This window comes from Mus musculus, chromosome 6 (assembly GCF_000001635.26).
Source record: "Mus musculus strain C57BL/6J chromosome 6, GRCm38.p6 C57BL/6J".
Lineage (NCBI taxonomy): Eukaryota > Metazoa > Chordata > Mammalia > Rodentia > Muridae > Mus > Mus musculus.
The window spans coordinates 128,074,332-128,096,493 of record NC_000072.6 but is presented as its reverse complement, the minus strand read 5'-3'; the positions used below and the strand labels follow the sequence as shown (position 1 = coordinate 128,096,493).

Here is a 22,162-nt window from a genome sequence, read left to right as displayed (position 1 = left end):
GCTGGTGAGAACAGAAGCTTCTCTGTTTTAGTCTCTATTTGACTAAAATTTCCCAAATATTTATCATCTCCTCTCATCCCTCCTTGCTGGCGTCAGCTTCTAGCTGGCTGTGTTGAGGCTAGGGGCTGTCTGTATTGCTCAAGCCCAGTGACTTGTTCTGGGAGATTCTCCCACTGTGACTGAAGCTGAGGGAAGGAACCAGGGAGAGTAGAGTCAGAATATGCATGACAAGACCTTTCAGCCTGGTCGCAAAGCAGACGCTTCAGTGTGTGACCTTAAGCAGGCTTCTTACCCTCTGCGTCCACACCCTCGTTGGTAGGATGGGGTTAATAATAACTTGCCCTGTGGAGATGTGAGGAGGCACCAAGGGAATCTGTAAAGTGCTTAGCATAGCGTCTGGCACACTGAGGATGCGCTAAAAATGCAAGCTCCTTCTATTTTTATTGGCGAGTTTTATTTCTGCTGTTTCCAGCCTCCCTTCTTACACCTTCTCTCTCCTGGTAACCCCAATGCTGTTAGCATCCCAGTGCCCTTGAACTTCGGCCTCTATCTCCCACTAAAACCACTCCTGGCACAGGGTCTCATACAGTAGCCATGCCAGATTTCAAGGGTCAGACCTTCCAGGTCTCTGGGTTATTGGTCCTTGGTGTGGGGCATCCTCTCCTGACCTTGATTCCCTGCTTGCACTGCCCACATTCCATAAACCCGCTGAAGTTCTCCATTCAGTCTTTGTAATTGTCCTCTACCTTGGGGGAAGAAAGAGACAGAAGGTTCATGGAGCCATGTTTTGTGCCAGGAGCTTTCAGGCACACTCATTTTATTACCCCCCCCCCCCCCCGACCATCATGGTGTGACTTGGATTTCTTCAGAGAAAGAAATGGAGGCACTCCAATAGCAAGTAATAGGGAGGGTCACTTGCAGATCGCAGTGCAGAACTTGGCTAAGCCTGTGCTGTCCCCACTTCCCAGTGGTGATGACAAAGTGGGAGAGGGGACTGACTGCCTAGGGTGAAAACCAGCATCTCAGATGCTCTGTGTGCTGGATGTTGGGGACACTGCGGTTGCTTTAGCTTGGCTGCCCGAAGCTGCGCACACTAGCTGCACCTCCCTCCTGGGGCTGCTGTACATATTTCAGGAGGAAACACTCTGATTCGGTAAGCTTTGGCAAAGCACGTGCACGGGCATGGCAAATGTGCGTGAATGCCAGCCAGGCTGGATGCTGCGCTGGGAGTTTGGCTTCTCTGCCTCTGACTTCTCATCCTCTAAGCAGGGCTGGCAAGCCTTGCCGTTGCTTGATAACAGGGGTCTCTGCCTAGAATCTCCTAGGTTTTAGATGTCTGTTCATTTTTAACGTGGTAAAAGGTGTATAACATAGACTGTGCCGTGTGACTGTTTCAGGGCTCTTTGTTGTTGTTATTTGTTCTTAGTTTTTGAGATAGGGTCTCACATAGCCCAGGCTGACATCTGACTTGCTGTGTAGCCAAGGATGACCTGCCTCCCAAATATTGGGATTACATGCCCGTGCCACTGCTCTCACTATGACCCTTTTAAAGGATGCAGTGCAGTCCTTGGCTCACTCATTGGGTTGTGAAATGATCCTACTGCCTTGTTCAACTTTTGCACCAGCCTGTAGTGCTGCCCGTCTTAGCTATTGTCTGCCCGTCCTCCCTACTAATCTTCAGTCCTCCCCTCCCCTAAGCTGTAGTCCTCCCTCCCTAAATTTCAGTCCCCCGTCCCTTAAACTGCAGTACTCCTTCCCCTGAACTACTGGCAACCACCTACCTGCTTTCTACTGGTAGTTCTGTAGCACAATACTGCCTGTGGTCCCTTGTGTCTGGCTTACTTCATGTAGATGACGTCCAGGTCTGTCCAGATAGAAGAGTGTAGGTGTGCTTTGTCCTTCTATGGCTGAGTAATATTCCCTCATATGCATGTGCAGCATTACGTTGATAGATTCATCTGCCGATGGACATCTGGCTTGTTCTCCTTTCCCAAGACTTGTATAGGGAGAGCTGCTGAGCACATTCCTGTACCAGTGTGCGAGTGGGCACCTGACTTTGATTCTGTGGGGGTGTGTACCCAGATGGGGAAAGGGATGGATTATATGGAAACTCTGAGCTCTGCACAGCAAGAGGTAGGCAGGCTGTTTGTACAATGGCTGTATCACCCTGGCTCCCACCAGCCATGTGGGAGGGTTCCAGTTTCTCCACATCCTTGCCAGCACTTGTTACTGTCGATTTCTTCTTTTTCTTTTCCATTAAGGCTGCCCTAGGTGTGAGGCAGCCTTTCACTATGGCCGATTCTATTTCCCTGATGATTAATGACTCGGAGCGGTCTCCTGTGGTTTTAGTATTCTCCTTTTCTCTTGACCCAGTTCCGTGTCGCTTCCCAGTCCACGCACACCTCTCCAGACTAGCTCCCAGCCCCTGGGCGGGTCTCCAGCGAGCCTGGGCCGGCAGCCCAAGTTGGGTATCCCACTTTTGGCCACTGGGAATGCTTCTTTGACCCTTCTGGCCCCTTTGTTGGGTTCTTCTGACTGGGGGCTGGTCCTCTACTGCCCCCTCAGCCACTCTTCAGGGTCTTCTTCATCCCACTGGCTGTAGGCTCTTAGCCTTGTCCCGTTTGGCGGTTACTCCTTCCACACAGGTTCTCATGAGGACCCTGGATGCTGGCACAGGGCAGTGATAGATCCACTAGGTAATTACTAGCTCCAGCCTGAATGCCCCTGTCCCCCTGTAGGATTGTCCTGAGAGGCCCAGGCAGAGCCACATGTGCTTCCAGAGCCAGCAGCTGTTTCCTCTGAGTTTCCTAAACCACCTCACTATCCCCTCACCCCTTCCTGTCACTCTGTGTACATGGTGGGTCCCCCCGCCCCAGTCCACAGGTTTATGGTTTCAGGCCTATTTTTGACCATAGAATCAAAGCTGACCCCCTCCCCATGGAGGAATTCTTGGCAGGAGTACGCAGATGGAAGAGGTATTTTGGGGCTCTGAGGGTTTATTCCGAAGCCCCTTCACCATCTGCCGATGACAGAGACTCTACCCACCATGCTCTCTTCCTCTGAGGCCTGTCCCCACCCCCCTTCTTCAGACCTAGCTGCCTCAACAGGCCCCTTCCACCAGGGTAGGGTTGAGGCAGTGACACCCGGTACTCAATTTACTTAAAAAGCCACGTGGCTGTTACAGGAAAAATTCCCTGCTGTGAAAGATTTGCTAGCACCCGGGCCAGATTGGAGAGCCTCCATTCCCCGTGTAGTCTCCAATCATAGCGCCCTTCTGTGGGAGGTCACACGGGAAACTTGGTATGGATTGGGGATCTTCATCTCTCATCTCAGTGCCAAAAAGGCCACTTGAGAGTATGTGGTTGGGGGGTAGCTTCGTGAGAATAACTTGCTGGAGAGGAGGGGAGAGGAGAGGAGGCAGAACTGAAGGCTACCTGCTGAGTATCTATCATGATAGAAGAGTGCCACTGGCCAGCCACCCTGGTCAGTTCACTGGCTCTGCAGTATAGAACTGTCCTGGGTTGTAGTTTCCTCAGCTACCAATGGCATTAACTCTGCCATTGTGAGAGGTGATCCTTGGAGCTACTCCCAAAAGGTGTCACATGAGGTTGGCCACCCTGACCTTGTTGGAGGTCAAGCTCCAGGCAAGTGCTTTCCTTTTTGTGCGAGCCAGTATTGACCTTGAGTCTCCATCCCCCATGCTGTGGCTAACCCAGAGCTAAACAAGTCACAGTGTTAAAAATAGCCTCACCCTCACTTACATGTCCAGCGTGCTGCTTCTGCGGCGTGGATGGGTGATAGACCGACACTGTCTTCCCAGTTACCAAGTTACCAGTTACTGACATCTTAGTGTAGGTTAATCTTGTAGATATTTTGGCCTCAGAAGGACCCATGTAATGATCCTTTGTTGTACCAATGGGGGCATGTTAAGGTTTTCGGGAGGAAGGAACTTACCAGGCATTTGACAGACATCAGGGGTGAACCGAAGCATGCGCTCAGATCACACTATGTCTGTCTTGCCTCTTGGATGGGCAATACAGCCCAGGGTTCCGGAGGGCCCACTGTTTCTCTCAGGATAGCTGCTTTAGAGTTGACAGTCGCTCAGGTTTCAAGGCCCACAAGCAAACTGGAAGCTAGATGGCCTTCTATAAGACAAGAAGGAAGGAGGCCTTGGGACAGTAGCAGCTAGAGCTCTTTTGAGTCCTCAGTCTTCCAAGGTTGGAAGTAGGGTCTCTGAGGTGTAGGCCGAACTATGAGGCCAGCTGCCTAACAGGAGGGCGACCGCTAGTGAACACGAAGAAGTAGAGAAGATGGATGGGTGAGCCAGTGACTGGTGCCCAGGGCGGAAGGATGAGGGAGGTGGTGTGTGACATGGAAGAGACAGTGATGCTGGCACAGATGGGGGAAGGAGGGGCTGCATGAAGACAAGTGCGCAGCCTGGGGGCCCCTGGCTGTGGCAAGTGACAGGAAGAACAGCTGAAAGGAACCAGAGGAGGAGAGGAGGAAAGGCCACCCAGGACAGTAGGCATGGTCAGGACTGACATCATGCTTTGCTGCCTGCCGATTCAGGCCAATCGCCATTCCAGCCTTTCTGCCCTTTCTCCTAAGCCCTTGGATGGACATCTGGCAGGTCTTCTGTTTTGTGAGGGTGTTGCACTTTTTTTTTTATCTGGCACTCACGACTCCTGTGTGGGTTCTACTTGTGGTCACCTAGTCTCAGTCTGGACTTGTTGGGGAGGGGGATATAGCCCCTGAGACTTCTTGGTGGCCTTGTTGTGGTGCCTGCTCTTCCATGTGCTGGCCACTAGATGGCAGCAGGAAACCTGTTGGTTTTTTCCAGCAGGTTGTTTTACTCAGTCTAGCTTTCCTGGCCATGTGGCCCTCTGCCTCAGTCTCAAATCACATTTGTCACAGGTTCTTAGATGGTTCTGAGGCAAGGCTGAGTGAGATGAAGCCGCATCAGTCTACTTTTGAGAAGTGGCTGTCTCAGGACACTGTCACAGGCTTGGAGGTGGCCTTTCAGCACCCTACCTGTGGCCAAACACCCTTTGTAGGGTGTTCCTGCTGTAGACTACACTCTAGCTGTGCGTTGCAGGGCTGTGTGGGGCCCAGAAGCAGAGAACTGGGCTCTGAGGAAACTGAGACTGCCCACCTCCACCTCAGCTTGGCAGCCTGTGTGGTTGGTGCCAGACATGGAGGGAGGGGTCATGCCTAGGGCAGGACTAGCCTGGGAAGAGCAGTGCTGTAAGATCAAGGACAGAGCTTTCCTGCAGCAGGGACATACAGCACTAGCAAACTCCCTGGAAGCTCAGCTTGAGTCCAGAAGTGGGCGGAGTCTGCCGATTTCATGGCCCATCTACTCCCAGCAACCCCTGGGTGTAGTCCCCCATCCCACAGCTGGTCATAGCCACGTGTAGCCTTAGATCTCTGCAGGGTAGTCCCACAGGATGCCAAGCCACACCCCATTTCAGGTTCAGTCTTCAGTGCTCTGAGTGTTGTTTCTGGGTCTGCAGTTTTTGTCTGGCGTCAGGGCTCATATGTCTTTCCTACAGTTTTGTGTCAAGGACTGGGCTGTCCTCTTGAGACCCATGGCGTGAACTGGAGTCTCAGAGAGGTCAAGGGTATTTTCAACGTTTCCAAGATAAAACGCTGAACTGGCCATTGATCCGGAGGCTGGGACATTTTTTATTCTTCCTGTAATGATCAGCTTTGCACGTGGCGGGGTTAGTGGGTGAAAGAGAAATTCTCCCAGGATGCCAGAAATGGGGACACGATCTGTCACCACCCCCACCTACTACCTCTAAGTACCCTATTAGTCTGTACCCCAAACATAGCCAGGGATGGGACCCTAGTTGTTCTATGGAGATACCAGGTGGCCCCAGCTGCCAGAGCCTTCCGCTGGTTAGTGATGCTATGTAGGCATCTGGTAGGGGATGAGAGTGTTTGGTGGTGTGCCTTGCACTTCTAACTGGCCTATCGAGCTAGTGTTGCTGCCCAGACCCTACCCATGGTAGTTGCTCTCTCTGGGACCCCATTCTAGGTGGCCTCCCCGTGTGGAAGCACTGTCCACGATGGGGGCAATGGTGGCATGACTTCATGTCAGTGCCCTCTGCTGGGTATTTTTGAGGTTCCAGGCTGGGGTGGGGGTCCTAGGTCCTTGTGTAGGCGTGCCTACTTTATCAGCGGTCCTCCATCTGTGTGACAGGCTCAGTAAGGAGGTCCTTGTACAGTCCTTTTCCCTACCAGTATACACCTTCGAATCCCAGGTTATGTCCTGACCTCCTGATGTCCTGGCTCCCAGCCCCTTCTTTTTGCTTCTCGGCTCTGCCTGCAGCCGGCTTTGTCACAGACACCTTCCACTGCCCTCCACAGGCTTTGTGCTGGTGTCTGTGTCCACCCAGGGCCTACCTGCATGTGGGGCTCAGCGGAGTACCGCCATGTGCTCCCATTTCAAAGGCTTCTGCTTCCCTCCCTCCCAGCCAGCCAGCCAGCCAGCTTGGCTGCGTTAGGCCTCCTTCCAAGCCTCCAACATCCTGCTTGGCTTGTGTCCCCCCAACTCCAGCTGCAGCTTCCCTGTTGTGCTTCTGGCAGAAGGCGTGCTGGTGTGTGTGTGTGTGTGTGTGTGTGTGTGTGTAGGGGGGGGGGTTCCTTCCCCTTGGCTTCTTTTCTCCCTATTACATCAGCTTACAGCCAAATACCCCTGGGGTCTGGTAAGGGAGGGTTTTTCATTAATTTTTTTTCCAATGGAAATAATTCCACTACTTGTCAGAGGGAGTTTTGCATGCATTTCCTTAGTGGGGTTGGCTTCCTACCCCCTTTTTTTCCCAGCCTCATAGATGTTCTTGAAGTGGGCAGCTTTCTTCCCTTAGCTGAGCTGGGCTGTGCTGGGCTGGTGAGGAGGGGAGTTTGGGTCTCTGAGCCCAACTTTAGGTATCTGGGTCCTGACTGTACTGCTCACTGGCTGTGTGACTTTCAGGATAGCGCTTGACCTCTCCAGGCCTCTCGGTCCTTCGTTTATCCTGTGTTGGTGGTGAAGGGTAGTTCTTGCTGGTTCTCTGGCTTCTGGCTTTGGTATTGTGATTGTATCGGATTGGCTCTTGTTCCAGGGTCTAGTGCTGCAAGAGGCCCCGGAGATCCACACCCTCTGTGCTCAGGAGGCGATGGAGCCTAGGGCTTGGCTAAGAGTGAGCAGGTCTCTAGCTGGTTCTTCCTGACCACGTCCGGGATCCCTGAGTGGGAAGAAGCCCTCTACCTCTGTTGTAGCCAGCAGACCTCCTCCTGGCCTCTCCCCTCTGTTCCTTCTTCTCTTTGCCTCCCTTTCTCCTACCCTGCTCCCCATGTCTCACCCTGGCTGATGGCTCTGAGTCACCAGCACCATAGGTGGGTAGGTCCTGGCCACTGCCCTGTCCTGCTCTTCTCTACTCTCACTGGACTCTCAGCTCAGCACCAAGTCTGGCTGCTGCTGACCTGAGAGGGGAGCCCCTCTAGGCCCTTAGGCCCAGAGTTAAGCCCACCCCCTCCTGCCCAGGGCCCACATCTGGCCAAGGGCTCAGTTTTCCCAGCTGTAAATTGCCTCCTGCTGCCCCCTTGGTATCTTCTCAGGTTTCAGCTTCATGGTCCTTGTTCTTTGTGTGGGGGTGGGGAGTGTCTAGGGAAGGAAGAAGGTTCAGCATGCTGTTCTCTCTGCATGTGTGAGGTTGAGGAGAGAAGCCTTGGCTCAGGTGTTGGGTGAGCTGGCATTTTTTTTTTTTTTTTTAAATCAGGTAGCAGAGCAGCAGCCTGTTTGAGTTAGATTCCATGGGCGCTCCCAAGAGGCCAGCCTTAGTGTACGGTGTCTCTATGGTGGTGGGAGTGTCTTCTGTTATCTGCAGCCTGGCTTGCAGTGACTTGGAGATGCTGGCGTTCTCCCCACCTCCGTTTTCCCCTGCTCCTTCTTGGCGTATCCCTTAATCTCATGTTTAACCACAGGGATCATCTTGACTCCCTGCGCCCTTCAGGTGGCTTTGCTCCCCCTCACAACCCATGAATCTCTGGCTCCTGCAGGTGACATGTGGGACTCAGGTCACGCCCTGTCTCTATAGATGCCAGCTGGTTGCCTGGGCCAGGCCTTTGCTGCAGATCTTGCCCTTGCATTGCTATGGCTCTTGATTCTCCCTTCAAGGGGAAAGTCTGCTTATTTGGACTACAGAAGGGTAGACATCTCAGGGCAGCCACCAGCACTGCCTGGGAGTGGATGTCACCATGGGGCCATGGTATTTCCTGGTTGGTTTTCTGGGGTGGCTCTGGATTAGCCTTGATTTTAGGTATCTGGCATCAAGGGGGGATGCTGTTGCAAGCAGAGGCCTTGTCTTGTGGAGCAGGATACAGGGCAGTGAGGGGGCTGTAACCATCGCTAGAATCAGAAGTGTGTTCATCCTAGGCTTTGGGGCTCTGGGTCAACCCAGGGAGGGAAAAGCTTGCCTTTTGCCCAGATGGGCTAAGAACGTGCTGCCCCGGCACCCCCTCCTGCCCAGGCACAGAGATAATCCCTGCATAGGCATGGCTTCTTGGGAGGCCATGCTGGACTTTAGGTCTGGTATAGGATGTTAAGGAGACCAGGGGAGTTACGCAGTGAAGGGCCTGAGTCAGTTCTGAACTATTTGCAGGTGTGTGTGTGTGTGTGTGTGTGTGTGTGTGCGCGTGCGTGCGTGCGTGCGTGTGTGTGTGTGTGTGAAGAAGGTGGGTAACTGGCTTGCAGATGAGAAGGGTATTCTGGAGCTTATGGTGTGAGATCCCATGGAGGTTTTAAGGTGGGGCGCAGGAGGACCTAGAGCAAGTCTTTATGTCAAGCTGGTGGATGGTGCTGTGAAGGTTGGGGCAGTCCAGTCGGAAGTGATGGGATGCATGGATGTGGTTAGGTCAGTGGAGGTCATAGGGGACCCAGGAACCTGTACCAGTGGCCCAAAGGGCGCCATGGGACTCAGTAGACACTTACCCAGAGGTCTTTGGAGTCCTGGCCAGAGGGATGGGCTGAAGTTTCTTTTACCCGAGATGACCCCCATTCACTTAAAACTAGCTCCCCAGTGCCCAGACCTCTCTAGCCCTCTGAACTGTGGGTGCTCACAGGGGCATCTGAATGTGAGCTGGCTCCTCCTCTGAGCACAATTTCAGTGGCTTTTCCAGCAGGTCCCCTTCACTTCCAGCATGGCAGCAGTGATGGACGCTCTGCTCACCTCTGTGCTTTGAGGATGCTGTGGGTCTTGGTGCCACTCCCTTCTCCCTGTCCCCTCTGCTACCAGGGCCTCTGAGGAAGCCTGGTGTGACCCTGTCACCCAGGGCCTGCCTTTCTGTTGCTTCTGCCGCTCCATTGACCCTGGCCCTTATTCGCTTCTGGCTTTCATGGTGGTGGTGCAGGCCAGCCCGTGTGTTTTGAGCAGAGGCAGGCCTGTGGGATTTGGCCTGGCATCTGAGTGCTTATACAGCCCAGGGCTAGTGTCTGGCTGTATCCTCTGGATCAGGTCCCTCATCTGTAGCTCCAGCCTGGCTCCACTGTGCCCTGGGGCCTCTCTTCCTTTCCTTTTTGTGGGAGCAGTGCCTCACTTGAAGCCACTGCTTTGAATAGGGAGCTGCCTAAGGCTGATACAGAGTGGGTCACCCTGCTCAGAAGGGGACCTATGACAGCCACTAGTAGAGCTCATGGCTTCTCCCCTTGCCTTCGTGGCTAGCAGGTGAATAACAGAGTTTGGTGCTCAAGGCTTTCCTGTAGGGGAGCTCCCAGGATTCCCTCTGACATACATGCCTTTGGATTGAGACAATTGCACAGAGGTGAGGCTTTCAGTCTCACTTACCAGAGCCTGAGAGCTCTCATCTGCCTGCTGTTGCTGGGTTGGTATAGCCCTGGCTGCTGGGCATGGGGTAGCCCTGGCTATAGGGCCTAGCCCTGGCTGCAGGGGCCCATTCCTGGCTGCAGGGGCCCATTCCTGGCTGCAGGAACCCATCTCTGGCTGCAGGGGCCCATCTCTGGCTGCAGGGCCCATTCCTGGCTGCAGGGGCCCATTCCTGGCTGCAGGGGCCCATTCCTGGCTGCAGGGGCCCATCTCTGGCTGCAGGGGCCCAGCCCTGGCTGCAGGGGTTCAGCCCTGGCTGCAGGGGCCCATCCCTGGCTGCAGGGGCCCAGCCCTGGCTGCAGGGGTCCATCTCTGGCTGCAGGGGCCCAGCCCTGGCTGCAGGGGTTCAGCCCTGGCTGCAGGGGCCCATCCCTGGCTGCAGGGGCCCAGCCCTGGCTGCAGGGGTCCATCTCTGACTGCAGGGGCCCAGCCCTGGCTGCAGGGGTTCAGCCCTGGCTGCAGGGGTCCAGCCTTGACCGCTTCTGTACTCTCCCTTGCCCAGACCATTCTTTCATACCATAGCACTCTACACCACAGGCTGCCCTCCTGGTGTGGGGGTTCTTCTCTCTCCTGGGCTCCAGCCCTGCTTTCATGGAACCCAGTAGGGGCCTGGCTGCTTCCCCCTCCCTTTCCTGAGCGGGCATGAAGCTGTTCCCAGGCTGGTCCTAGCTGTAGGGAAGGGGCTGTGGGATGAAAGGTGATATATAAATGTAAGGTGATGATTATTTATTTGACAGGGACAGCTGCCCGTGGTGAGAAATGTAATCTAGTAAGCCTCGTGTGAAAATCGGATCTGTGGCTCAGCGAGCTGCCTGAAACAGCAAAAAGGCCATTTTCTCTCTCCCCACCTCCTTACCCCCACCCATCCCCACCAACCACGCTCACTTCCAAAGTCCCCAAGCTCATGTAGCTTGGTAGCACATCTGCAGATGCATGTAGCATGTGTACATACATTATGCATCCTGCTGCTCGCGCATGGCATACATATGGCACACGCTCTGTGCATCTTGCTTCTTTTGGTTGTGGTTAGCAGTCTATCAAGGCTTTTAAGCTTTCCTACTTATAACTTCTTTCCACCAGGGAAATTTTTTTTATATGATCCTGGGCACATAGTATATAAATCAACCATTTTCTGGCAATGAATGATAAATTTGTTTGAAGATAATTTTTTTTAATATACATATTTTATCATTTATTAAAGACACTAGCAAATTTGCATACTAATGAGGTGGGCGAGCTTGTATGTTTTCACAGAAAGAATTACATCTTGGTGGAATATTTGACGCTGCGTCACAGAGCATCTTCAGTGTTTTTCCGAGTTGATCGATATTTTGATTTAATGATCGATCTTCAATGGTGAGGATGCCGCTTCACACAAGTGCATCGCACCAAACCAGCAGAAGTCTGCTGAGGCCTATTTGAGAAACTGTTGGAAATGCCAAACCAAAATCCACTTCACAATTTTTTTTTATGACACTCAAGGCAGCAACTCCGAGGGTAATTTTTAAAAACCAAACACTCGTAATGCAACACAATCCATAAGATGCTGATCTGGTCCTTAGGCGCCCAGGAGTGACTGCCGGAAAACATGCAAAGCCTTTGTTTTCCGTAATCAAACCATTATGTTTCTGTAAGAGCACACAGTGTCAGGATGTACTCGAACACTGCTGTTCATAGCATGCAGGGTCTCCCCTCTCAGCAGGGATGCTGCAGGCTGTGTTCATTGGTGGTGTGTGGTGTGGCGGGTCACATCCCACGACCCGTGTTCAGAACCAAGGCTGCAGGGAAGTCACATGATGAGCTCCACCAGAATCAACTTGGGCTCAGTATAGACTTCACTTTGAATTAATGTTCCGTCATTGTGAATGTAGATAGAAACTTTTTCAGCCCCCCATATGTTCATTACAGGTGGGATTCAGTCACAGCCCGTTGTTTAAGAAGCCGACTTTCCATGACTTTGAAAGCCAAGGCGTTAATGGTGCGATATTGCTAACTAACCCCGCCCTGATTTGAACGTTTCTTCGCACAGACATCCTTTCTTGCCCAAACTTGCACAGTGCATTTAGTTGTTGGGTCTTTTTTGGTCCCAGCCTGCATCAGGTTTTCCTGGTCTCCATTGCCACGGCAGGCTGAGAGGCCTGGCCGTCTCGATAGACACTGTCGCTTTGAGTGTTTCCTTATGATGATATTAAAATAATACATTTTGGGCACATCCCCACAGCACTGCCACTGTCCTCCTTGGAGCACAGTGTCAGGGGACCATGACGCCCGTGTGTGTTATTACTGTTGATGTCACCCTTGATCACAAGGAGGAGGCGGTGCCATTCAGCGCCCGTGCTATAGAGCTACAATTTTTTCTCTGAAATTAATAAGTGTTTGGAGGAGCGGACACTTCTGACACTAGACAAATACCCAGTTGTTCCTTGGACATTCACCCACTAATTTTAGCTAATGTGTCAGCCGTGTTGCCTGCTACAGTGATGTTTGTATAAGTGTAATTTTCTGTTTACTTCATTGTTCTGCATTTATTATTTGTAATTCTGGAAGGAACTGTCTTCTCCCACTTATTTATTCATTCACTTAGTTATTCTTATCATTACAGGCTCATAAATATATAACACAACAAAAAGCACGGACAAATGATACATAATAAATATGACATTTATTCTGTGGATTCTGGCTGAATAGTGGCTTTCTTTGTCCCAGTGGTTCTTGCTAGAGTTATTGAGACATCTTTCAGTTGGCGCCTGTGACCTTTTTGAACCAACATGGCTCCTACCTTTCTATGTTTAAAGCATTGTTTATGTTCAGGCATTACAGAAAACTCTAGCTCATGCCCTGTCCCTGGAACCAGTCACTGCTGTAAGGGTTCCTATTTCTGCTGGAGATTGGTGTTTTGGAACCCTGACTTAGTTGCTGCTCTCGAGAACCCTGGCTCCTGTTAGAGAACGATGTTTGGAAAGCAGGATGCAGGCCCGAGCTTGCTCGTGGATGCCAGGGTCTCACTGCTTCCAGGGCTTCCCAGAGAACAGAGCCGAGAGACACATGGCTGCCAACAAGGCCATGCGCGTATCTATATTTATTTCTATTTATATTGTTAAAAATCGTGAGTTTGTGCTGATTTTTAATTGCTTTTCATTTGGCAGCGTTGCAGCTGGCGAAGACTTGGGAAGTCAGATCCAAGCTGTCCCCTCTCAGAGGAGAGTGAGAGGATCCAGCTCAGGTGACCCAGGCAGGCAGTCAGAGGTAGGTCTGGGGCTGGAGCTTGGGTTTCTGGATACCTGATGTATTGGGTACGTTTCTATTGTTGTGATAAAACACTACAACCAAGGCAACTCATAGAAGGAAGGGGTTGTTTGGCTTATTGTTCCACAGGGATAAGAGTCCATCGCCATCGTGGCTCAGACACGTAGAAACAGACAGGTACAATGGCAGGAATGGCCGAGAGCTCACGTCTCATATTGCAAGCAAAGAGAGAAAATTTGACATGATGCAAGGTTTAAACTCTCAAAACCTACTCCCAGTGACATATTTCCTCTAACAAGTCCACATCTATACCTGACCAAACAGGGCCACCAAGTAGCGAGTCAAGTATTTAAATGCCTGAGAATATGGGGCACATGTTATTCAATCCAACCCTACCTGACATCTTTTGACAGCAAATGAATGTAGTGTACTGAACAGTGCCCCCATCTGCAATGATATCTGCTTGGAGCCTGTATGCTCGTCTCGTTTGGAATAGGGTCTTCACTGATGTATTCAAGCTAAGATAAGATCCTCTAGGGTTGGTCATATTGGGATAGCTGATGACTAGTATTCATCTAAGAGAGAAATTTAGACACCAAGATGCAGGGAGACTGACATTTGATGATGGAGGCAGAGAGGAGTGATTTGTCTGCCAAGGACTGCCAGCTACATCCACATCTGAGAGAACAAGGAAGGAGGCTTTCCCAGCCTCCTTCTTACAGAAGCCTGGTTCTGTGGACATCTTGGCTGTCTAGAACTGTGGGGCATGAAATCTATTGTTTCAGGTGTTTGGCGATGAAGGATTTCATGCAGTGAAGCAGCTGGTGGGTATTGCTGTCCCTCCTCTGCAGATAGGGATATTCACTTTCTATCAAAAGGTGGTGGGTGTGGTGCCCCATATTCTCAGGCAAATGAATACTTAGATAGCTGGATCCCTAGTCCTCTCAGTGACTGTCCTCTGTGAAGCCCCTCACCCAGGAGTGCCCTGGGCTGTGCTCTGAGAACAAGACTTTGTGAGTGTGTGGTTCTCTATGCCAGGGCACCCCTTCAGTGACGTTTGCATCTGGGTAAGATGAGGATACAAAGGGCTTCAATTGTGAACAGTGCCTTCTGAAGGTTCTCATCCGCCTTCCCCCTCCCCAAAACCTTAGCGCTTTGAAGCTGGTCTTCTGGCCTTGCACAGCTCGAGGGCACCTAGTGACAACGCTCCTTGCTTCACACATCCACTTCATTCCTTAGTTTCTCCCTGTGCCCTTTCATGAGCACAGGCAGCCTGGGGCATCCTTTGCTGTGTGGTATGTAGGTCCCTCTGTGCTCAGGACGTCTGGTCACACTCACCTCCAGGCTGAGCATGGCTCCAGGCTCTCCTGCCTTAACTGCAGTAGCTCGTCCTTCCATGATGTCTTTGCCCGCCGTGGCTCACCTGGCAGTTCTCTTACTTGGAAGTGGCCTTTTAATGTCAGCTTGTTCTGACTCACAGATTTGATTGAGCACTTCTGCAGGATGGAGGCCATGCCATGGTTTACCTCAAAGATGCTGTACTTGGACTGGTATGTGTTGTCTTTATGCTGGGGGGAGGGGGTAGAGGATCACCCACATCAGCATATATTGTTGCCTCTGGCGTAGAAGATTCTAAGCTATGTAAGGGAGAAATTGAGACCTAAAAATAAATAAATAAATAAATAAATAAATAAATAAAAGCAAGCTGCTCTCTTGCCATCCCGCATCCCGGTAGCACAGGCACAGCACGGGCAGGCAGGGTAGGGACCAGGTGTCTGTGGCCTCCCAGCAGGCCTCTGCCAAGATCATCCTGTCCTGCTCCTTGCTCGTTTCTCTGTCCAGATGGCTGGGGGAAGGCATGGCTGGCATCAGCTAAGGTGATGTATGACCAACTGGGGCCAGAGCAGAAAGGGCCCAGACTATTAGGGGTGTCAGGCTGGGAAATCGGAAATTAAAGGCTGGAGCCATGGCCAGCAGGACCTCCCCCTGGTGTAATATTCCGAGATCACCTGCGGTGGGCTTCATTACCAAGGGTACATGGGAGGGAAGGCCTGTTGGCAGGCCTTGGAGACAGATGGCTGCCGGCTCCAGCCGAGTCCAGCAATGAACCTTTGGGCGCTCAAGGCCTCCAGGCCTAAGCACAAGAAACTTTTCTCTACTCTGAAGCCATATTCCCCACCCCCACCCCCACCCCCACGCCCCTGGCAAGCCATACCCCCTCTTGGATCTCAGTCTTGTCATCCGTAAAGAAATAATTTTTGAATTGTAAATGAAGAAAATATCTAATAAAAATTGTTTAAATAAAAAAGAAAGAAAGAAAGAAAGGAAGGAAGAAAGAAAGAGAAAGAAATTGGACGAGAAGACTTTTCAGTGTCTCCCAACTTCACAGTAGCCTAGATTATGACCTATAGTCATTTAGGGTTGTAGCTGATAGTCAAAGAGCAGGCCAGGGAGCCCATAAGAGAAGGACGGCCTCAGGAAGCAAAGGTGGGGGAGGTTTTATGGAGATGGGGTCTGTGGACAGGCAGAAGAAAGGAGCTTTCCCTGTCTCTTGTCTTTGGCATTGCCTTTTACATTTGTCATCTGTCCACCACCCTCTATCTTCTTACAGGCGGTCATTAAGTGCCTACTGTGTGTTAGACATGCAGCTGTGGGGAAGACAGGCTTCAGACAAACTGTCGCACATGTACTCAATAATAACCAGACTCAAAAGTTCAGGTGTCTCTGTGCACTACCTTGCTGCCTTGGTCTATGCTTCCCTCTCCTCGCTTGCATCTTCCCTCCTTCATGGGCTTTGCTTCTGTGGCCTTTCAGAGCCTCCTCCAGGCTGGGATTCTTGACTGCTGCTGGCCAGAAAGGGGAGCAGTGCTTGCCGCTGATGCTTCGCTGTTGTGGGGCCATTGGGGGAGGAATGACTGCCTGCCTGCTTTATCAGAGGCTGCCTAGCTTCTGAAGGTGTGACACCCTGTTGGCTTTGGAGTTAGATGTTTCTCAGTTGTATCCTGGTACTGTCTTCCACAAGTCACCCTCCTTCTTTAAGCCTTAGTTTCTGTGTCTGGACAAGAAGCTTAACACACTTGTCCCATTTCTGGAATACCTAATGGTCAAATGTAAATGAGGGGACCTTGGTGACACCTTGAATACAGCAGGTTCTGGCTTTCTCTCCCTTCTGCTTGGATTGTGGCCTGGTGGTTGTGGATCTGGGCTGGAGGTAGGTAAAGGCCAGGACCTGTGCAGTTCCTGCTGCAGCCTGAAGCCAGGCAGGGCGTGGAGTGTTGCTGGACAGCAGGAGGTGATACCCTGGACAAGATGCAGACCTTGAGCTAGGAAAGGCCAGGAGTCTGTCAGGGGCTGGAGAGAATGTCAGGCATTTCATGCATCCCAAAAATGAAGTGTGCTGTGACAGCTGCCTGCTGTGTCCTGAGGGGTGTGGGAGCCAGAGAGACCCTTAGTAAAGAGGGTGGTCGGTGAGCCTGCAAGACTCTGAACCCTGGAGACTTCTCAGCCCTTCAGGGCTGCCACGGTCCCCTTCTCTCTCTGTGTGAGCTACCTCAGAGCTTTTTGGCCCCGTGGAGAGCATCTTGTGGCACGTTGCCACATCCATAGAAGCGTTCGCTGTTCTGCATGTCTGGGGCTGTGGTTGGTCTCTGACTGCATGTTGAGAGCGTTTACAGTGCATCTAATGCGCCTGAGGGGCTGATTGTTCTAAAAAAAAAATTCATCTGCTTTTGGTTAATAAAGTGTAAATGTAACTGGCCACCTGCCCCAGTGGAGGCCATCCTAGATGGCCATGCTGCCCTGCACTGGCCCACCTGTGGTGTGAGGTGCCTTCAGAGATGTGTATTCGTTGCTAGAGTGTACATATACGGGATGATAAAGGAATAGACACACTTGGGAGGCCGTGTGGCATGGGGCATAGTACGAGGGCCTGGTCTATGTGGGAGATAATGCTGAGCCAGGCAGGCCATTACAAGGGGGACTCTTAGAAGAAAGGCCTGCAGGGCACTTGCCTCTGTGGTCTTGGCTGAATGAATTGATAGCCTTGGAGGAAATGAACCCAACTTCGGAGCAGTCATTCAACAACTGTGAAAACCCGAGGCCCACCATATAGTAGGCATTAGCCTACTGTCCTTCTGATTTCAAGAGCTACTCCATGGAAGCCTTTCTTGGCACACACGAGGACTGGAAATTGAAGCCAGAGAGGAGCTGATATTTGGTTCTAAGTCTTTAAAGATTCCCAGGTTTGATTTGCGACAGAGTCATGCCTGCTAACCCCCATGTCACCATGGTCGCATCGCCAGCTACCTTCCTGCCTGAAGGCAAGGGTCCTGGGTTTGTCCTCCATGGCCTGGGCTTAGCTGGTGAGTGTGAGGGATAGGGGTGGGGTGCAGGGTCTCTCATAGGGCTGCTGCTCCAGGGTCCTAGACATGTAGCCTTATTCCTGAGTGGCCTCCTTCTCTGTGGAATCCACAGACACCTGCCTGGCTATGAAGGACTAGGAGGGATTGGGGAGCAGGGTCAAAATGGAGTCGAGTGCTCACATTCCATCCTTGAGGAGAAGTGTGCAGATGAGACCCTTGTCTCCTTCCTCTCCAGTGCCGGCTGGGACTCTGCCCAGCCAGGGGAAGGGCCCTCCCTCAGTCCAGCTGTTGTGCTCCCCAGCCCCTCCTCCACTGCTGCAGCTGTCCTGGCTCCATCAATCTCAGCCAAGGCTGGGGGGGGGGGACAGGGAGAAGAGGGGCCTCTTGCATGTGTCTGGCTGAGGTAACTGGCTCCTGCTTCTAGGGGAAGTGTCTCCAGAGGGAGGAGGTTTCAAGGGTTTTCTCACCCTGGCTCTTGGGTAAATCACGGGATGCGGGTTGCTCAGCTTTTAGCCTCATGGAATTTGTTTTTCTGGGAGGTCAGCTCTCCTTTTGAAAGAAAATGTGAACACGCAGCGTCTCCCTTCATCTTCTGACTCTTTGGGGCTTGGCACGCTCACTCAGCGTTGCCGAGATTGCCATGAGTGTATGAGTGAAACGGTTGTCGAGGAGAGGTCTGGGACTTTTGTTCCTCCTGGCCTCCTGGCCCAAGTTGGTGAGACTGTGTGTGACGGTCAGACGTAGGTGTGTGGCCTGCAGGACAGGAACATTTTGTCCCAGCCCAGGGGTCAGAGAGATAGATACCTGACAGCATCAGCATCGTCTGTGTGTCCTGTTCCATTTCCTAAAACCTTGAAGACTCTTAAGGGCCTGTGTTCTCTCCCCGAACTCAAGGGCAAGATGAAAAGAGAAACAGAGACGTCTTTCCTGGCCAGACCTCAGTGTGTCTACCCACAGTGTGGGGGAAATGTGACCATCGGCTCCGCTCCAGCAGGTAGGAGCATCTTGGGGTAAGAGGTTGACCCAAGGCCTCTGGACGAAAGGCTGTAGGAGAGAAGCATTTATTTAGTTTCACCTAGCCCAAATGCAGGTAGGAACACGACTGTTAGTCAAGGAAGAGACAGCAGTGATTCCAGGCCTGGCGCTGAGTTAGAGACATCTGGGAAGCTTGTCAATAATTCAGATTCCCGGGCCTCTGTCCCAGAGCCTCTGAGTCTGCAACCTGCATCTTGAAAAACGTTGCTGATGGTTTGCATGAAGAGACAGGGTTGGGCTGGGCCCGCTGTCCCACCTCTCAGGAGGATCCTCCCAGGAAGTAGCTTCCCATGAGCGTCCGTCCACAGAAGCAAGTTACCTTCTGAGAACTGGTTGTTAGGTGAGCCGCGTTCATGCATCTGCCCTCCATGACCCTCAGTGGTGATGTTCTAGACACAGCCCAGGCCAGAGGGCGCAGGCAGTGTGAGTGGAGCACGGAGCCTACTTGTGAGACAGACAAGAGAACCCACAGGTAAAATACGCTGCAAAAGGCGGGGTGCTGGGGATGCTCACTGGGTTTTCGAGTTCACTTGGTTCTTCCGTGAGGGACAGTGATGCCCAAGGAGATGGGAACTTAGCAAAAGCTACCGGGGAGTTTGCTGTTTGTTTGCTGTTTTGTTCTTTAAGGGTGAGCAGTCCCAGAACTCCAGGTAGAAGATGGGGGCAGCAGATAGGCCTGGTGTTCGTCTTGGTTTCCACCTTTTGATTTCTTGGGTTCCAGGTCTTACCGATAGTTTGAGGCTTCTAAATGGCCGAGACATGCCAGCTGCTCTGTGGGCATTAGCTTTTCTTCCTCCTTATTTTCCTGGGTCTTCTTGATGAGAACAGTATGTATTTATAGTTCTCAGACTTACTGAGTCCTCCTAGCTGGGGCTTGCCTGGTTAGTTAATTCTCACATAAGGGCAGACTCCAGTGTGCCAAGGCTCCAGCCTTTGGGGACCCAGCCTTCTCCTGTGCCTTTTAGCTTAACATTCCCCACACAGCTTCCAGACACATTGCTGGTGCGCGCAGCACACCCGCTTTCTCAGGAAGCTGCCTTCACCCAAGCCTTCGTCCTCCGCTTGACATTAAACTCTGTCAACATTTTTTCCCCATGAAGTTCTTCCTCCTCCTGCATAGTCCCCAGTCTCCAGCCGGCTTCTCCAGCCAGGGACATGATTGGATTGCAGTTGCTAGCACTTCCTGGAGATGGGTCCCCGGAGAGCCATAAAAATCCAGGAGTGTTTCTGGCCACCTTTCCATGTAGTCTGTAGTTCACTGTCACACGCCCGAGGAACCCGTGATTGTTCACATGCGTAATTTCATGTGTGCACCTATTGTGCGCGTGCTCACGGGTGCATGCCCACTGTGTGTACTCAGCTTTGAGAAAGCTTTCACGCTGGGTTACCTATACCACACGTCTCTGGCTGCCAATCTGAATTCCTTAAGTGGATTTTTCTGACTCCAGGCTGCGGGGGCCAGCCCCCTGTACGTCATCCGAGTGGGCACAGAGCCCACTGCAGAGTGGATTTGGGTCTTGGCCGCACTACATTCCTACCGTTCTTTTCTCACAGGAAAAGTGCCTGAGAATAACCCTGGGTTGGGATTGCCTGTGTACAGGAGGGGCTGTGGCTTCCACCCTGCCTTCACATTTGGTCCTTCTTGGCCCCTTCAGGCCCTTCCCTCCTACCTCCTCCTAATGGCAGATGCAACCAGCTGGGTGGCCCACAGGGCTGCACATGTCCATCAATAGTTTAATGACCTGACCCACCAGCTCTGCTGCTGTCCTCTTCCCACCCTTGGAGGCTGCCTGCCACCCAGGTGCCCATTCCTAGGATTTGTTCTCCACACCTAGATATGGCACCAACTGGGATGGGGAAGAATAACATCACTCTCTCTCCCTCCCTGCAGCACTCCCCCTCTTCTTTACCTCCTTAAAAAAACAAAAACAAAACAAACCACCCTTGAGCCAGCCTGTGGGATTGAGCAGGAGCAGCAGCCATCAGGTGTAAGTGACTCCGCTTGCAAATGGAAAAGCCCACTGGGGCATTTGGCTCAGATGCTCTCCTCTCAGTAGGTCCTCCTTCTTCTTCTCCTCCTCCTCCTCCTCTTCTCCCCACCTCCTCCCCAGGGACTTCATAGTGGGAAATCTCTCCCTGGGGAGTCTGATCTCATTGGAAACTGTTGGCAAGGGCGTTTGTTTCTGTTTCCCAAGGCACCTACTCTTTGTCACAGGAAGGCACTTGTCACTTCACAGCCCTCAGTGATCAGCCACCCCAGGAAGCCATTGCGGAGTCAGTTCTTCTGGTTGTCCGCTTGCCCCCAGCACTCAGCTCCTGTCTTGCCTACCCATTAAGTCTTTGCCGAAGGTTTGGCTTGAGGCCATGATGGGCTGGGCTTTGTGGTCCTCCTGTCCTTCTGCCTCCATCTGTGTTCAGAGGTCCTAGCAGCAGAGGAGACAAAGTGTATCTTGTAAATGAATGAGTAAAAAGGACAGTCATGGGGACTCAGGAGGAAGGGGACAGATCATGATGTCACTGTGGGTCTATAGGTATGAGATCTCTGCTGTTCCGGGCTGTCTCTAGCTCGGATATCATAGTCAGAGTCACGTTCTTTCCTTACATGGAATCAGGAAGAGCGCTCGGAGTCCACTGTGTAAATCATAAAGTCATTGAGGGTCCTGTGCATGTGGTGGGTGGGGACCCCAGGGTGGCAAGAAGTCCGTGCTCAGTGTGGAATGACGCGCCTCCTTTGATAGAACATGGTGTGTGCTACGGGGCACGCTTTCCTTGAAGCTCTCAAGTCTGCAAACTGATTGATGACACTCTTAATTTTGCTCCTGACCCTGTAGCACTCCCACTGGCCCAAACGTGGCAAAGATATCCCACCTCACTCTCACCACAGTCTGTTTTTGGATTGTGCTAGTTTATTTCAGGGTCCGGAGCAGCTGGGCATTTTAAAAGAAAAGTATTATTGTCTAAATCATGCTTTGTAATAATGAAAATCAAAGAGACAGAAAAGGCCTCACAAGCTACCATCATGACAAACTAACTTTCTGTTACTCCATGGTGCCTTCAGCCCATGTTTGCTTACAAGCATGTTGCTGTAGTCATAATGTACATAGGACTTTTGCACTGCTTTATTTAATATTCTCCATCCATAATCATCACAGTCAGACTTTTAAGTGGCTGCATAGAATCACCAAGTGTTTTCCCAGTAGCTTGTGGAGGATCCATTAGTATACGTTGCTGTGACATGAATGTGTGAGTGTGCATATGTGTGTGCATGTGTGCACATGTCTCTTTAGCTATTTGTCTCCACTCTCCTTTGTGCTATTTGTCTAGGACTAATTGAGAGGCCCGGCATTCCTTCATTCTTTCCTAGAGTAACGGAAGAGCTTACTATGGGTTGTTAAATACCAGCCGGAAGTCAGGTGCCTGAGAGCAGCCCCAGATTTAGCTCTCAGATCACAGTCTGATCAGTGTCTGTCCTCACGGACTGCCCTTGGGAAGTCAGTCTGGTGGCCGAGACTCCATTTTAGAGGCTGGCAACTGCATTTTTTTGTTGTTGTAGCGTTGGCTTTGAAGTCTCCTGGGCTGGGTGTCTATATCGAGGGTGTGCTGCTTGGCTTATTCAGGAATTCCTTTTGATTTGTTTGTCTGAGACAAGTCTTC

At 51.7% G+C, this 22,162-nt stretch overlaps 1 protein-coding gene across 7 annotated transcripts in view; it reads left to right on the top strand.

Annotated features, from left to right (window-relative positions):
- The window catches only part of Tspan9 (tetraspanin 9), a 182,183-nt gene that overhangs the window by 47,085 nt on the left and 112,936 nt on the right, over positions 1–22,162 (top strand). For 2 of the 7 annotated variants that reach the window (NM_001379133.1, XM_017321311.1), the window contains exons 2-3: positions 13,013–13,112; positions 18,368–18,467. The exons of 1 other annotated variant lie outside the window; for it this stretch is intronic. Coding sequence is in view for 2 of the 6 variants with exons in the window: in XM_017321311.1 (XP_017176800.1) it covers positions 13,013–13,112; positions 18,368–18,467 (200 nt within the window). In the remaining 4 variants the exon portion in view is untranslated. Of the gene's footprint in view, positions 1–987; positions 1,154–13,012; positions 13,113–18,367; positions 18,468–22,162 lie in introns of those variants that run through there. 4 more of the 7 variants (NM_175414.6, NM_001379134.1, XM_030255085.1 and 1 more) reach the window with 3 other exon arrangements.